At 43.1% G+C, this 16,821-nt stretch overlaps 1 protein-coding gene across 4 annotated transcripts in view; it reads right to left on the reverse strand.

The window, feature by feature from the left end:
- The window catches only part of atf6b (activating transcription factor 6 beta), a 24,100-nt gene continuing 7,279 nt past the window's right edge, over positions 1-16,821 (reverse strand). The window contains exons 1-16 of one of the 4 annotated variants that reach the window (XM_040121136.1): positions 16,660-16,802; positions 15,741-15,822; positions 14,198-14,257; positions 14,032-14,111; positions 13,037-13,247; positions 11,299-11,463; positions 10,617-10,786; positions 9,657-9,836; positions 8,631-8,713; positions 7,934-8,143; positions 6,092-6,199; positions 5,111-5,210; positions 4,743-4,810; positions 3,866-3,965; positions 3,477-3,561; positions 1-2,175 (exon numbers count right to left, since the gene is read on the reverse strand). In XM_040121136.1, coding sequence (XP_039977070.1) covers positions 1,859-2,175; positions 3,477-3,561; positions 3,866-3,965; positions 4,743-4,810; positions 5,111-5,210; positions 6,092-6,199; positions 7,934-8,143; positions 8,631-8,713; positions 9,657-9,836; positions 10,617-10,786; positions 11,299-11,463; positions 13,037-13,247; positions 14,032-14,111; positions 14,198-14,231 — 1,911 coding nt within the window. In that variant the 5' untranslated portion in view covers positions 14,232-14,257; positions 15,741-15,822; positions 16,660-16,802 and the 3' untranslated portion in view covers positions 1-1,858. Of the gene's footprint in view, positions 2,176-2,223; positions 3,122-3,476; positions 3,562-3,865; positions 3,966-4,742; positions 4,811-5,110; positions 5,211-6,091; positions 6,200-7,933; positions 8,144-8,630; positions 8,714-9,656; positions 9,837-10,616; positions 10,787-11,298; positions 11,464-13,036; positions 13,248-14,031; positions 14,112-14,197; positions 14,258-15,740; positions 15,823-16,659; positions 16,803-16,821 lie in introns of those variants that run through there. The other 3 variants (XM_040121135.1, XM_040121132.1, XM_040121134.1) reach the window with 3 other exon arrangements.

Raw genomic sequence — 16,821 nt, forward strand, 5'->3', positions numbered from 1 at the left:
AACAAGCTTTTGTGTGAAATTTAAAAAAAAAAATCCGAAACATTTTTGGTCAGAAGAAAAAGCAAAGCATGTGTTGAGACATTTTCTACAAAGAGTAAATTCAGTCATCAGGTCAAAGAGGCTCCATCACCATGTCTTGTTTTGGCAGTGATGATCTTTTCTGGGTCTGTTTCTGAGAAACTGAAGTTTCCTGCAAGTTAATTCTGTACAAAAAAAAAAAAAAGGAAGAAAAAAGTCTAGGTACATTATTTCCATAAATATATTGGGTCAGGACAGATGATCCTGAGTTCAAACTATGAGCACAGAACAAATCCATGAAGGTGGTTGGTCCAATGAACTGAACACAACAATATAAAGTATAAAATTCAACAATAGTCTTTTCTTCTCCTCTGCAGGACACATGAGGAGCAAAAGTATTCTTTTTCTTTTTTTTTTCTTTATGTCAAAAGACAAAGAAATAAAAAAATATAAAAGGTGAAAAAAAACAAAATATCTACAGAGTGAACAGTGATATTTTACAACTATTAAATAATCTCCATTCAAAACGAGAACATGATTTTTCTCAATTTCAAAACAAAACAAAGAAACTAATTTCGGGTAAATCTGAGAGATGCCACATGAAGAAGGATCTCGGTCATTTTCTGAAGTGGTTCTGTGTGTTTTTCTGTGCAGGGAGCTCGAGCAGGGCACTAAACCTCTACTGCTGCTTAGTGGATTCATGGTTCAGAGGTGATGATTCCCCTCGGGCTCTGAAATCCTCTGTCGGTTCACAGTCAAATTTAAAGAAATCCTTATCAAAAAATATGTATGGATCTCATGTTCTAAAGGAATATCGGCCGATATATTTCCGCTGAACGTTTTCTGTCTGGTCGGTCAACTCTGAGTTTTTCCAGTTCACATCTGGATCCCACTTCATGCGGCAGCCGTCAGTTCTGATACCAAACACCCAGACTACACGTTTTCCGTGTCTGCCCTCCGATCACAACCGCGAGCCACCAACAGCACAAGCACACAAACTCCCCAGAGACCAGGGCTGAGAGCGGGACCGGAGGCAACCGCGCGTGTCCTGCCGGGACTGCACAGTTCGATCCGTTTACCTGCACATGATTAATAAACCGCTTTATTGCCGATCCGGAAATCTCTGGATTTCCCTCCGACTGTCTGAGGACAGACGAGAACTTCCTGTGTCCTGTGAAATGCAGAAAGTTCAGTAGAACTCTGGAAGGGTTCTCCTTTTAGCCGTAACCGCGCAGCCCTGCGGCGCCACCTGTCGGCCAAACCAGTGACAACACACCGAGTGGCAGTTTGCTGAGGAGCTCAAACCGAAACTGTTCTTTAAGATGATATCAAAGCTACTTTTACCTCAGCACCTCAGCTCCCGCGCGGACCTTGAAGTCTACACTTCATTTAAACTGTACATTCTCACATTTAAATATTAAAATGCAGCACTATTTCTAAGTGCAGTGTGCCGCCGTGTCTGCATCTGACTCGAATGTTTAGAAATATATTCTTATATATTAGGACATTATCATCTAAAGAGGCTTTTATTTATATTTTCAATCCCAAAAGCTGAAAGAGGGTTGAGGCTAGGGACAGTTACAGCTGTGTTGACAGGATTTAAACAGTAATGGCTTGAATTGCTGATGCGTCTCGTGGAGGTTTTCTGGAAAATTCGCTTTCCAGAAAACTGCAGGACACATGACTTTCGTAGAAAGAGGAGAAACCTGTTGTAAGGGTGGTGAGATGATCTTGAAAGATTTCCGTCTCCGGGCTCGGATATTCCCCAGACCGCCAGACCACACCGCGTTTTCTGTTTTCCATCGCCTCTCCTGTCTACCATCCCTAGGGCGGTGCCTCCTCAGACTCCCTCTGATTGGCTGATTAAATATTCATCTGTCCGTCGGCGGGCAGGTAAGGGTTGCCTCGGAGACGACGCGGAGGAGGACGGCGAGGAGGACGAGGGCGAGGAGGACGGGTGATGCTGGTGGCGTCCTCGGAGCGAGGTGTGGTTGCCGTGGTGATGGTGGTGGTGGTGGGAGGAAGGGGGAGGCGGAGGAGGGTCGCGGAGAGACGGCGGGACGGCGGAGGACTTGATGGGGATGATTCGAGTGTCCATGACCTCACAGTCAACCTGCATCATCATCTCGTAACCCTGGGAGGAGTTATACAGACTCTCTGGGGAGGGGGGAGGAGAAGGAGAGGGGGTGAGGAGGGAGGAAAGGATGGAGCGATGGGGTTGAGAGAGAGGAGTTCAGAGGGAGGATAAAACCTACATCCGCTCTCTGCTGTTAAAAAATGGATTTTCTGATGCAAATACACGAAAACTTTGATGTCATGTCCTTCTAGCTGCTTGTGACGACATTATAGTGACTTATAAACCATTTATTAGACGTTTAAACTGTTCAGAAATGCTAATGTGGCGACTTAATGTGAAGCGATACCTGAAGGATGTTAGAGCTAAACCACACTGTTCAATTTCACTTTTAACAAACGAGATGATCAGACTTCACATTCATTCTAGCATTCACTGCCGTCGCATCCCGGCAGCTCACAGTCCGGCTCCAGAGATGACCGGCCGGTCAGTGTGTGTCTTATCTCAGCTGGCTCTGTTTTCCACAGTGGTTGGAAACACATTACAGGCTAATTCCTTCTGGAAGATAACATTTGGTCTCAGAGTTGAAACTGAACGCTTGCTGGTGCCAGTTTGTCTGAACCTAAAGCTGATTACATAATGAAAACATGTTTAACAACAGCCCTGCCTCTTCGCCACATTTCAAGAAAAATGTGGTGAAATACATATGAACGAAAATGAACAAATGTTGTTGTTGTGCTTTATTTTTTTAATGTACATCACAGATTGGATAAGAGATGTTTCTCTTGCTACACTCACTGTCAATCTGATCCATAAACAGACTTTTTGGGGGGAAAAAAAAAATCTGTAACGCTGCTGCTTATCCAAACGGAGCCCTAGCGTCCCGGAGCACTTCCAGTGTAGCCGTTGTCGTTGCACACGTTCTCCCTGTGTGTACTAGCTTTGTATCTGCCGCATTTCTGGATTTGGAGCACGTTTCCCTTAATGTCTGCGCTTTCACTCTTGCGTGTCCTCTGTCCTTAGGGGAAACTGTAGAGAGAGGGTTTGCAGCACTCTCCTGTAAACGAAGCCGCTGCCGTACTGGATCCCAAACACATTCAGTAACCAAGCTAAACTAAACTCTTCGTGGAAAAAGCGGGAAAATGATCCCAACATTAAAGTATTGCTACAGGGGCAAACATTCAGAATTCAAACGCGCAGACGGTTTCAGCATTTAAGCTTTTTAACTCCGAATGTGTTCATGGACGTGTGAACTAATCTTCTAATAACCAATAAGTCCAATAACCTGCACTTCCTGTCTGCTTTACCGGGTTATAACACTCAACTACCACAGAGCAAAGAAACGTGCAGACAACGGAGGAGTTAAACGCACGGATAGACTCACCGTTAACGGACATGGCCGGCATCACCAGAGACATTTTGGGTCTGCTGGTTTTATTGTGGCTGATGGCCGGTAACAGCAGGTGGTCCTGCAGGGAGAAACAGGGGACTGTCAGACAACACCTTCTCTAGCATTTGGTTTCTCCAGCAGTCCTTCAAACAAATGCGTAACGGGACTGTGAGGAGGAATGTTGCAGACTACATGAATGTATTTTTCAGCAACAACAAAGCCGTTGTCTAGCACCAGAGTTCAGCCGACAGCAGACGGCACCAACTTCCTTTTAAACATTAGATGGAGCAAAGACAAAAAGCTCTGCAGGCTTTAGGCTGCATTGAAACGATTTTCTGGGTTGTCAGGACCAAATTGTCGAGTCACTGCTCATGTAGTCGTACCCGTCTGAAAGAGACGACGTAGAAAGTGTCCTCTCTGCGGTCGATGGCGTCCAGGAAGTCGCTGTAAGTGACCTCGGGACCAGGAAGCACCTGCAGCTGACTGCAGAGAGAAACGAGAACCGGGAGGGAGACCATCAAGTTCAGGGTCACTATTAAGCTTCGCTATGAACTAAGAGGCTCCAGCTACATCTCATCACTTACTGAGATATTCTTCATACACTAGTGTTGTTATCTGGGTTTCCTGCCAAGTCCGTCCAATGTAATCAGCATCCCCCGATTATTTACTCTTGTTTGAAGGTGAAATGTTTCTTTCTTAATCAAGTAATTATGTGTCACACGTTGCTAGCATAACATCTGATTTGTTGACATCAGCCAAAGGGACCTCAGATGAAAATGAGCTTTTAGCCATAACTGGTACAATAGATATATTGTGCATTGCTCCTGTTAAACACGTAAATAAAAGGCTCTGAAAATCTGGGGATAATTTATGTAACATAACTTGTCAGGAATGTCTCTGGTTTTCTGGTCATTGGTGGTCATGGTTCTTGTTTTCTGGTTTTTCTTGGTGAGGTTTCGTGTGTAAACGCTAATTAAGTCCGCTTCTTTTATTCACCCAGCTGACAGAAATGCAGTTTCACTTTTCACTATTTTTTGTTTTTCAGTTTCACAAAACTTTGCATTGGAAAACTCTGAACTTTGACGCTCGGATTGAAACCTCAACATCTGCGCATAAGATCTGTGCTTTCATACAACACACGTCACTGTTCAGAAAGACGGATAAAACCGTCAGGACACGGCTGCTCTGACTAGAGAGATAAGAGAGATTAAAGAATATCTCTTAGGAGATGTTCTCTGAGTTGGGTTTTGTTTGCTGTACCTTTCTATGGAGCGATGGGCCTGAATGGGCAGATATCTGGAGAAGTTTGTCTTCCTCAGCTGAGCTTTCTGCATCAGAACAAGAAACACAGGAACGCAATCGATAGCAATTTAAATGGTTCCTAGATAAAAACCCGATTAGTTCTTTTCCAAGGGACAAAAAAGAAATTGCTCATGCAGTTTTCTAAGAAAATCAATATTCTAGAATATGTTCCAATGCAGTTTAAATGCTGTACTGTTAAACTAGAGATATCAACAACATTGTTAGAGAACAAAAAAGACAAGGAGAAGAAAGCAAGGTAGGAGACAGCAAAGGTGGCAGCAGAATCAATGTTGTAGGTGAAGAAGAGGAGGCGGACCGCTCCCTACCTGGGCGATCTTGGCCTTCTTGGCGGTCTTTGGTTTCCCCCCAGACTTCTTCCTGTCGATCTGATGCCGGTGAACCCAGCCTCTCAGCTCGTCTGCCAACCTGAAAAACGTGGGTCAGGACAGTCAGCTTGGAGTCAAGGAGGAGGAGAAGCAGCTAAACAGCACGGTGAGACAGAAGCGTGGATGACACAGGCTTAAGGCCTAACAAATGAAATATGATTTAAAAGATTTAGAAGACGACGCCAGCAGGAGGAAAGAGAGACAGGGGAAGAGCTGGAAACAACATCCGCTACCGATTTCAAAACAGATTTACAACAGCTTTCTCCTCTTTCTACAAACAATCCAGTTGAGAATTTCAAAAAAGTTACAGTTTCTGAAATTCAGTCCCTTCCTTCTTATTTTCCAGTGTTTTTTAAAAAAGGTTTTAATAATTCCTTACTGTGCATTTACTCTATATCCTCTATTGTATATTTCTAAACATGAACACAAACATACCATTGACACGTGGTTTGAAAAGATTGCTGCATTTTCTGCAACTGATTTGATTTGAGCTGATTTTTAGCTTGAGCTCTACCTCGGCATCTGTTACAATCCAGGTATGAAACGTGTTTTAGGTTGTAATCTTTAAACTTTTCCTTTATATGTGTGTAAATTAACTAATTGCAGTTTATCCTTCGTAGAAGAGAATAAAGATAAAAAACAAGAACAAAAAAAAAAAAAAAAAGGAGCAGAGCTGTTTCATAGTTTTCCTGATGTTCTGTCTGTTGGGTTATTAGTTCATAGTGAGCACACCTGGACTGGGAATTCTGCCCAGTCTGAAGGGTTTGAAATGTGTGTGTTTACGTAAAGTCAAATAAAAAAGGAGCTGGAGGAGGATGTGGAAGAGATGCAGAAAGATCAGAGAATAAATTGATTGTCTGAACAAACACAAACTTGTGATTTGTGGCTTTTTAACCGCTGAAGTTGAAGTGTGTGACTGACCTGAGGGACTCAGAGCGGTTGAACTGTCTGCAGTCCGAGGAGCTGAAGTAACGATCGATGTCCTGAAGAACCAGGTCCTTCATGTCGCTGAAGACATCACTCAGGTTCCTGCAACACACACACACACACACACACACACACACACACACACACACACACACACACACACACACACACACACACACACACACAGACACAGACACAGACATCAGGATGGATTATGTTATGGTACATTTTCAGGACTAAATGCCGAACAATGGCAGCTGCAGGAAATACACAGAAATACACACGTCAGCGTTTAAAAGGAAATTATTTATTTATTCCGCACACTTACACAGTTAAAGTCTTGACTTGTGTGTTGGAGAACCAGCTCTATTATATTTGTCTGAAAGCATGTACGTCTGCATTTCTCTCTAATGGCTGGAGAACAGGCGGAAGCGTGAAGTCGTCCTGTCCACTTTCATTTCTTAAGAGACTGAGTCTGTTTTCTAAGAATACAGCATGAGAACCTCTGACGGGCCTCCAGCTCGTTTCATCGGAGGTTTAAAAATCGTTCACTGGGTTTCAAGCTGAGCTGACAGCATCATTTAATTCATTGATTACACTTCTGAAATGCGTCCGCCGGTTCCTTTAACAGATATTTCACGCCCAGCAGCAGAGAAACAACACTTTCTTTTGCACTACGCTGCTTTCTATACAATTGCAAGTGAATCTTAAACAATCCATCATCGGGCATCATTAGTGCTGATAAATACTGCATTGAGGCCCTGAGGATAAAAGCATAGTAAATTTGCTCCTTTGGAGCCTTTGTTAATCTTTGTTAATCAAACATGTGCTGCGTAAGGTCTTTCAATCCATCAGCTGTTGGCTTTTTAAACAATATGTGAATTGTTGCAGTTGTGGATGAGTGAGACGTTATAGCTTTACTCTACAGACAAAAAAAATCACTGCTAAGCCTAAAACTGCAAAATTGTTGGTTAAAATTAAGACTTTTAGTTTTTTTCTTTGTGATTCAAAAAGTTCATGTTTACTTTTTCTGAATTTTCTGTTTTTCCCGGCGTTTGCAAATGTTCTTTAGCTTCTCAAATGTAAGGACAGCAGCTTAGCAAACCTGTAATGTATATTTTTCCTTTTTTGTTCAGATTAAACATTTTTAGTGATGAATTGAAAAAAATAAAATAAATAAATAAATAAATAAATCTAGAATCAGTTGGCAGTTTATTGGGAACACCTAGCGGAAACTACTTCGGTCTAAAACAACAGTCCTGCAAGAAATGAAGGTTATAATGTTCAGTGTTTGCTGAAACTGTTTCAGAGACGTGTTAATTCAACTTAATGGTCTTTTTGGAGGCTGCAGTCTGTTATGCTGTCGAACTGTATTAGGTTATACGGGCAGGTGTGTCTATTACTTTGTCCACCCCATTCATACCAATGACGGTGAGGCTAGGTCAAATTATAGAAATACCTCTCTACAATCAATCAATCAATCAATCAATCAATTAATTAATTATTATTTTTAGCCCTAGTTGGATGAAATCAATTCTAAACATTGTGAGTTGGATTTTCTAGTGAAATAAAGTGTAAAAATACTAAAATACAAATAGAATTCTGTTCATACAGGGAGTTCTGCTCGGCAGAGTGAATATTATGCAGGCTGATAATGTCAAATAAGGTGTGAAACACATTAGTTCTATTTGTAGAAAGTTTCCTGAACTAGACACTGCAACACTTTCAGTTCTGGTCCTCCAGCTGATGTTTAAAGCATCTCAGCCTAACTTTGTTAATGTAAAGTCCAGGGTTTCAGTGTTTTTTTTGGGCCTTCGGTGGATAGATTCTTCTCACCTGAACTGATAAGACTCTGGAGCGTATCTCTCCGCCTCTCCTCCATCCTCCTCTGTCTCTGTCCTGTCCTCCAGTCCGCTTGGAGGCTGAGCAGCAACATGCTGCTGCTGCTGTTGCTGCTGCTGCTGCTGTTCAATCTCCAGCAGCCGTCGTCCCGTATACGACACCACACTTTCCTGTAGACCTGTCGACAGCTTCTTGTCTGTGATGCTGCAGAGACGAAGAGCGGCACGTTCTCAAGATGACCAGGACTGAGGATTAGACTTTAAACAGATCTAACCTCCAGGCAAGATCACTGTCAGCATAGGCACATGTGATCGTTTATGCAATACACTTTTTTGAAAATGAGATCATCACATCCAGGATTTTCAGGAGATCCTGGAAGCGCTGGGCTGTAGTTGTGAAGTTCACTTTTTTTAGGCTCCATTTTTAGATTCTGCAGAAATGTCCCCTATCACTTCATGGTCCAGGTCTGTTACACAAGTAAGTAATTAAACTTTGTCTATGTGGAACTTTTCAAAATAACAGTAAAAAAATCTTTAAAGAGAAAAAAAAATAAAAAAATAGAAAACTGAAGAAACAAACAATAACGTATAAAAACAAAACAAAAAAGAAAGTCATATAATCATGAAAAAGCAAGAGAGTGAGTTCTTAGATGGTTAGTAAAAGGGATAACAGCCAGAAGAGTGAAGGGTACCTGACAGGTCCGAAGCTGAAGGTCATGAACAGCAGAACGGCCATGACACAAACGGCTCTCCTGTTACTCACAGAGTCGCTGCCCTGAGAAAGAAAACCAGAAGAAAAGCGGATTTAGAAATGATCTCTGTTCAAATTGTGTATATGCACAAACATTTACACAGAATAATTAACAAAACTCTTCTTTGTTTGTAAATTCTCTGTATTCCTCTATTTTGGAAACTTCTGTGCTTGTAAACAGAACTGACTTAGTTTTCTTTTCAGGCAGTTTTATTGAACCAGCTCTTTGACATTTGTTTTATTTTGCTGTTTCAGAACCGCATCACTTAAATAACTACACATATCTGAAGTCTACTTTGCATTGTGTAAATTTCTGTTTGACACTTTCCCAGGTACTTGATCCAGCAACAGGTTTTACGGGTTAAACAGACAAGTCTGTTCAGCGTGTTTTGTTTTTTCTGCAGATTTTTTTCTCAGTTGTTTCCTCTTGATCCACCTGTACTTCATTGAATCATAGGCAGCAGCCGCACTCTTCGTCCCTCCGTGTATTAAATGAGCTGATGGTGTCTCTGCAGGTCTTTCTACAATTCAAAACTTTTTTGTCACAACTGTTTTAGAGTGACTATTGCCATATGTGATTTTATGTGCCTGCAACATAATAATTCAGTCATCTAATAAGATTTTGTGTGCTTTATCTTGCTATAAGTGATTTAATGTTGCCTGTTTTTAACTTTTAACATCGACCGTCCCAGGGTTTACATATAAAAACTAGATATTTTGACTCAATCTGGCACATTTACCTTACAATTACAATGAATCTGATAAATAAATAACACGGCTCCTTCGGCCTTTCAGAACTGGAGGAGCCTTTCGGATGAGCGGCGAAATGTCTTCAAGAACTTCAAGCGAGTCCAGTTGGCTTTGCACAGCACTTACAGAATACCGTGACCTGGATGACTGAGAATCTTCACAGACCTGTTAAAGAAGGAGTACTGATACAAAAGAGGGGTGTCCCTCTGTCCCTCACCTCTTTCCCGGCCAGTCTCTCCCTCAGCGCCTGGTTCTCCCTGCGGAGTCGTTCGTTCTCCTGCTGGGCCTCCCTGAGCTGAGCCTCCAGGTTCTGCAGGTACTCCTTCTTCTTCTTCCTCGACTGGCAGGCCGACTCGCGGTTCTTTATCATCCTCTGCTGCCGCTTCAGCACCTTCATCTGCATGGGGAGGAGGAGGGACAGAAGGAGGAGGAGGGGGAGGTGGGAGAGAAAAAAAATGAAGGAGAGACGAATGAGAAGTAAGAAGAAGGGATGAACATGGTATGGAAGTGGGATGGATTTGAAGAAAAAGCACAGTGGTGCAACGAGTTGGAAAATCAATGAGCACGAGCGGGTTTAGAGAAGTGAAAATAAGATTAAGCGAAAGTAAAGGGGAGGAGAGATGAGGAGGAAGATGTTGAAACAGAAGTAGAGGGAGAGCAGAAGGAATTAGAAGATAGGAAAGAGCCAAAGTAGAAAGAATGGAGGGGGGAGTAACAAAAATAGAAAAAAAAAAACAAAAAGGGTGTGAGATATAATCCAGCACCCTGAGGGTCAGTGAGCGTTCATACAGCACAGCCATTACATAAGGGGTGTCAAACGAAACACTGAGATCCAGTCTGATGGTACCAAACCTGCCCCTCCGCAACTCTGACGAAATAATGTACCTTGCTTCTTTTCTCTCGTATATGCAACCACACGTTGCAGAAGCTGCACTGAATGCTGACTGATTATGATGAACGAGCGTCTTTAATCTTAGTGTAAGAGTTACGGCAGAAAGCGTCAGTGAAAGCATAAAGTTCTTTTAGTCCTGATGCACTGAGCAACTTGGCAGATTTTGTTAAATGAAAAAGATTACACAATGTTTACATACCAGAACAAGCAGAACATCAAACAGTGCCGGGCAGATTTATGGTTGCGATTTGGAAAACACTGAGTCAGTACGCCCATCCCACTCACATCAATATCGCTGGAGCTGTTGCCGGGTAATGTGGTGGTTGCCGGGACGATGGGTTTGCTGGCGGGTGGGGCTGCGGGGCTGGAGCAGTGCTGGGGGATGCTGGGAGAGACCGGCTCCATTTTGACGATGGCCGGAGCTGAACCGAGACAGACGGACTGAGACAGGACAACTGGAGGAGGAAGAAGACAAGAGAGGATTCGGGTCACGGCCCCTCTGATACCGCAGCATATACAGGGTTTGATTCTCTGCATGTCCTGCAGAGCAGAGACGGCACTAGCACTGCCAAAGCAGTCAAAGCGGGCAGAAAAAAAAAGTGCATGAAGAACCCAAATCTTCCATTTGACACAAATATGACCAGAGTGGTGCCAGAGGAAAGAGTCTATCATCTGTGTGCCGGCCATTTTTAGAACGTCTAAGACTCAGCTGGTTAGGATCGGCTCTACACTGTCGGATTTGTTTTAGGTTATTTATTCACACAAGTAACAGAAAAGTCAACTCAAGTCAAATTTTATTTATATAGCCCAGTATCACAAACCCCAATTCACCTCAAGGAGCGTTACAATCTGTCCAGCATTATGACACACTCTGTCCTTAGACCTTTGACAGGATATAAAAAAAACCCTTGCGGAGGGATCCCTCTTCCATTTAAATTGAACAACCCCGCAGGCTCTTTGCTCTTACCAGGTCTGGTCTGGTCCATGGAGGGGAGGCCCTGCAATATGAGGGTCTTGGCCGGTGCTGGGGTCTGGGGTACAGGGAGGGCGGTAACACACACAGGCCTGGGTTGGATGGGAGGTTTTGTGCTCAGGATGGTGCTGGCCTTTAAAGTGGCTGAGCTTGGCAGGACTGAAGGAGAGAAGGGGGAGAAGAAGTGTCACTTACAGTCTTTTTGAAAGGCTTTCCACTGCAGGAGCACCACAGCACTTTCAACACCCGGGCCGGAAGTGGAAAATCTCGCAGAGCTGATGAAGGATCTGGTATGTGAGTCAGGAAGTGGTCCCTGACAATGAACACTCAGTCACATTCGCACACTTAAGCTATTTGAGTGTAAACAAAGCAGGGTTTTTTTTATACTTGAATCATTTGCATACACACAAAGAAAAACAGATGCGGTGTTTGGAGGAGCTGGTGTATCCCTGCTTTTATCTGTCTGCCCGGAGCTTCATTACTGCTGCTGCTGTGCACAAACCAATCTACTATCCAACTATCCTTCCATTTTGTGACATTAATCCAGGTCTGGGCTGCAGTGGCAGAAGGCTAAGCAGAGCAGCCCAGACATCCTTCTCCTTCAGGGGAGCTCCCTCGCCAGATGGGACATACGCGTTAATCCCTCCATCGTGTTTAGGGTCTGGCCCAGGGTCTCCGTACAGAATACTTCCATAGCAGATCAACTAGTAAATGAGGAGCTTTCCCTTCAGGCTCAGCCCAGACAGCTTGGTACAACTGCCACATCAACAACCTGACTGCTGTTCCCAAGCTCCATCTGACCCTCTTGCGAGGGGAGGACCCTTTCACCTCTGACAGCACCTCACTTCCAACTTCACGGTACAGTCAGCGATTATTAATCCAATACACTTTTTGTCAAATTTGGTGAATCTCTCCTCGCGCTCCGCTAGCTTTCCGTTCTGTGTGCGCGCTGAAAAAAAAATCCGGTGTTCCTACATTTATCAGTTGTGTACAAATCCTCATCAGTCTGTTGTAGTAATCCCCTGGTAAATTCCTAAATACAGTGTGTTTTCAGTGTGTTTGTACCCCAGAGGATTCCTCCAGTTCCGGCTGTCACTCAGCTCGGTCTGCTCCCTACTTTACAAACTCCTGTCGAGTCCCGTTTTGGGAGGGGGGTGGCTAACTAGGCTGAAAAGATGATGAACGTCATGAACCTCGGATTCTTGATTTATTATAGTTTAATTACTCGGTTGAGACGTGTCCACCATAAGTGATCTGACATAAACAGACTGCTGTTTCTCCCGACGAGGTTTCTGTCAGTGTCAGTGCAGGGAGAGAAGTTACGGAAATCGTGAAGGTATAATAATAAAATAATATACATCGACCACACTGTCATCTACAGGCTTTGTTTTGGTCACTCTCCAAAATTGCTCTTCCTATGCTTGTACAGTATGAGTACCCCCCCCCCGGATGAACAACATGACAACAGGACAATCTGAAAATCCAGGCGACCGCCCAAACCTACTAAAAACTGTCCTGGTGTGTTTCAGCCGTTCCCCCGCGCTGAGACATCCTTGGCAAGACGCTATCATTTCCTGCTAAGCGGTCTAACAGTAACAGTAAGAGAAAGTCCTCTCCACGGCCCCGTGTGAGCTCCCCACACAGTTAGCTTGTTTATACTCGTGCAACTTTTAAATAGAGAAGAGTGACCCTGTTTGTTACTTTCACCGGAGCAGTTGTTGCATCTGCACACCTGTAGCCTGTGTCTGTAATCCCCCGATGACTGCTGGAATCTGTGTTGTTAACGGCGTCTGTAGCTGGGTCTGTGTTACAGCAGGTATCTGTGTCTGTGGTGGGGGTACGGTCGTTGTTGCCACAGTTATCTCCATGGATCCCAGTGGCGGAGACAGAACGTCTCCGTACATGTATGGGGGAGTCGGAGGGTTTTCACCTTTAACTGTGATCTGGACGGGAGAGAAGACTCAGTCAGTAACTTGAGTGGTGTGGAAGTGATGACAGTGCCGTCATTACAAAGTTTGGTCCCAGAAAATCCCCCTGCGAGTAAGATGTTCAGTACGAGAGAGCAGCAAAACAGCAGCACATCTTTGGTCATTTGTGGGCCACGAGTGCCGCAAGGATCCTGAAATCTAAACATTTTCAGAAAGGATAATATGAGGGAATGGCAAGCTTCACAAGACAAAAAAAGAAAAAAAAAATGAATCCACATTGTGTTTAACATTCTTCAGTCATGATGGAAGACGGACTTGAAAAACCAGAGACAGGTGAAAGAAGGATTTTTAGGAATTAAACTCGAGCAACTTAACATCTGGAAGATGGTTAATTTTGATACCTGCTCTAGTCAGGTAATGGCACCAAGTACTGGTTTACCGTTCCAGATAATACCAGTATAAATGTTAATGGGATAAAACATTTGACACAAGTCAGAAAAGTACTTTACTCTTTTCATTTTACAGCAGTAATTTACCACCCTGAAAGATAAAATTCAGTTGTCCAATCAACCACAATCCTTAACTTGACTATTAACGATTTGATTTTTTATTTTTCTTAGTTTGAAACGAGAAGAACAAACCGCGGCTCTGAAAATTCAAGGCACACTCCCCCATTGTAGCAGAAAAACTTAAGAAACCTTCACTGACATGAGTGCAGCGTTAAAAATAAGAGCAACTGCACTCCTGTGTTCCTCAAGATCAAAACACAAAACAAACAACAAGCAAAAAACCCACACACCTGTGGGTGTGGTGGTGATGCCGAGCAGTCAGACCCAAGTGAAGATGCAGGAGAGGGAGGCTCCGTTTTCACCTGGAACACTAGACAAAAAAAAACAAATAAACCAGTGAACGGAAAACTGCAGAGCACAATAGCTCTTACTCAATAGATGAGCTAAAGAACTTACACATTTCCACTGGTAACGGCTGAGTAATCGTCATTTCATTTTTTATTACCGGAGTGTCCCCTTCAGAGAAAAAAAGACAGATACAGACGAACACACAAGAAACAACAAGACAAAGACAGAGGTTATTTGACGTCAACTTGGTAAACCCATGCACCCCTGCAAGAAGCCGCAGTTGCTAAGGTGTAAATTACTAAGGTTTTTAAAGGACCAGAGAGTTGAAACAGTTAAGCAATGAAGTTTTTGTTTAATAATAATACATCTTAAATGAATTAAAGACTTGAATAACTCAGTGTTTCTTCAAGTAAGGAAAGAACCTAAAAAACCCAGAATGGTCACAGTAACATTAATAGTACAGTATTAATAAATGCATAGGGAAGTAATTTAAGTGTCTTGTTCATTCATGTTTGTAACTTCCCCTAGAAAATCTGAAGTACTGAATTAACCCCTGAGAAAAAACTAAATAAGTAACTCATATAATAAACGACTGTCTGACTTCCAGCCAAATTTTCTGAAAGTGGATAAAACTGTAATATGCTTGAAAAGGGCCGACGGAGTAATTAGGTTTTGCTCTGGTGGCTGTTATTTAAGGTCTCCATTAAACAAAACATTAAGAACTGAGCAGCACTAAAAAGGGTTTGTCCTCAGAAAGTGAACCTTAATCAGGCAAATTATCGAAACGGGAAAAATAAAAGTCAGGCCCCAGAAGGCCTCGATTGATCTCGGCACGCAAGTTGTTAACTGTTGGGTAACAGAAGGTTGTACAATCACGGGGCATTTTCGGCAGCTTCGTGTGCTAGAAGGCCTCCAAAATCTAAACATTTTCACCAGGACGAATAAGAGTCACGGCAAGCTCAAAAAGTTCAGGCCTTTTTCAGGCCACAAGACAAATTAAACACTGATTGAGCTAAAAGGAGCAACCCAGTATCTGGAAGAAGGTGAACTTCTGGTGAAAACTATTAAAGGCACGTCAGTGAGTCACACCGTCACACTGGGCGACATGTTCCTTCATCACCATGAACACACACACACACACACACTGTAGTTTATTTAGACTCGGTCCCACACACACACACCGTCCTGCTGCCCCATATAGTCACTACGGCACCAAATGTGGATTAATCTGCTGCTGAACATAGGCCCCAACAAATGCACTGTTTCCTCTTGCTTGTTTGTTGTTGACTAGATGTTTTAGGAAATTACTGAGCCTGAGGAAGTCAGAAAGTATCGAATACCGACTAACGTATGGTTGGTTTTGTTCTTTTTGGGATTTGTTGACGATAACTTTCAGAGTTTCCTTATCATGCAAGATCGATCTAGGGACAAAAATATATTTATAAACTGCTTTATTGTAGTACTTGGAATTGTAGGAATCAGAACTTCTTCTGTTTTTAATTTAATAATGTAAAAATGCTCAAAAACAACACGTGTATAGTTTTTTCCTCAGGCTCGACCAGCTGTGGGGATGAATTGTCTCATGTTTCAGATGCGTTTGAAGTGGTTTATGGTTCCCTTTGAGCGCCACGGTTGGCTGGTCGGTCTGTACCTGTGAGCAGGTTGTCGTCACTGTGTCGCCATGGCGACGTGGGGTTGTCAGGATCGAGGGTTAGCACGAGGTCATTGTCAAACTGTGAGAGGTGGGAAGAAGAAGAATAGGGAGGGAGAGAGAGGGGAGAAAAGAAAAGGAAGTCAGGAGGAAAATTAGGCCAAACAACTGCTGGAACAGGCAGTATGTTATACTGTGTCTGTCAGTGTGCATTTCAACTCATCCAACCAAGATAATTAGCCTGCTTATCCTCTGACCCCTCATCTGTATCTAACGATGGATAAAAGACCTGATTTATGCGAATGCGAATATGTCCAAATGTCCAATTACACAGTTGAAAGCTTGTGAAGGTGAATAGGTTTTAGGGCTCTAACTGTTATTTTCATTACAGATCAATCAGCAGACCATTTTCTTGATCAATTTGTTGGTCTAAAAACATCACAAAAAGCCAATAACATTTGCCCAGAGTGTTGGACGCTCTAGCAAATGTTTTGATTTGCTAGACCAACAGTCCAAAACCCAATGAGCCCAAAATATTCAGTTTAATATAAAACAGAGAAAACAACAAATCCTCTCACTGAGGAAGCCACAACCTGAGATTTTTTTTTTGCCTTTTTTGCTTACGAAATGATCATCAAGATGGCGTTAGTAGCAGCACGGGAGAAACAGTCGTGTTACATGTTACTCAGGATATAGCGAACGTTTTTGCAACACTGCAGAAATGTCCACTGATTTGGCCAACCTTGATGACATACGCCAACGACAGCCTCGGTTGAGGGAAAGCTGTCCTCATTGATTGCGGATGTGTGAAGTGGAGAAAAATTGGTGGAACGGCTCGAGGACACAGACAAAAGACGAAAGAAAAGGAGTCCACGAGGCAGACACACTCTGCACGTGTAGGAGGAGGCTTAAAACCTACCTTTTGATAGAGCTTACAGTCAGGCCTGGTTCAGGCTTGTCCTAACCTTCCCCTAGTCATGCTGCTACGGGCACTTCTCTGACTTCTTGTTTCTCTGCTGTGCTTCCTCGTCTCTCTCCTCTCTCCTCCTGTCGCTTTCTGCAGGTATTTCTGCCTCCAGAG

Source organism: Xiphias gladius, chromosome 24 (genome assembly GCF_016859285.1).
Source record: "Xiphias gladius isolate SHS-SW01 ecotype Sanya breed wild chromosome 24, ASM1685928v1, whole genome shotgun sequence".
Classification (NCBI taxonomy): Eukaryota; Metazoa; Chordata; class Actinopteri; order Istiophoriformes; family Xiphiidae; genus Xiphias; species Xiphias gladius.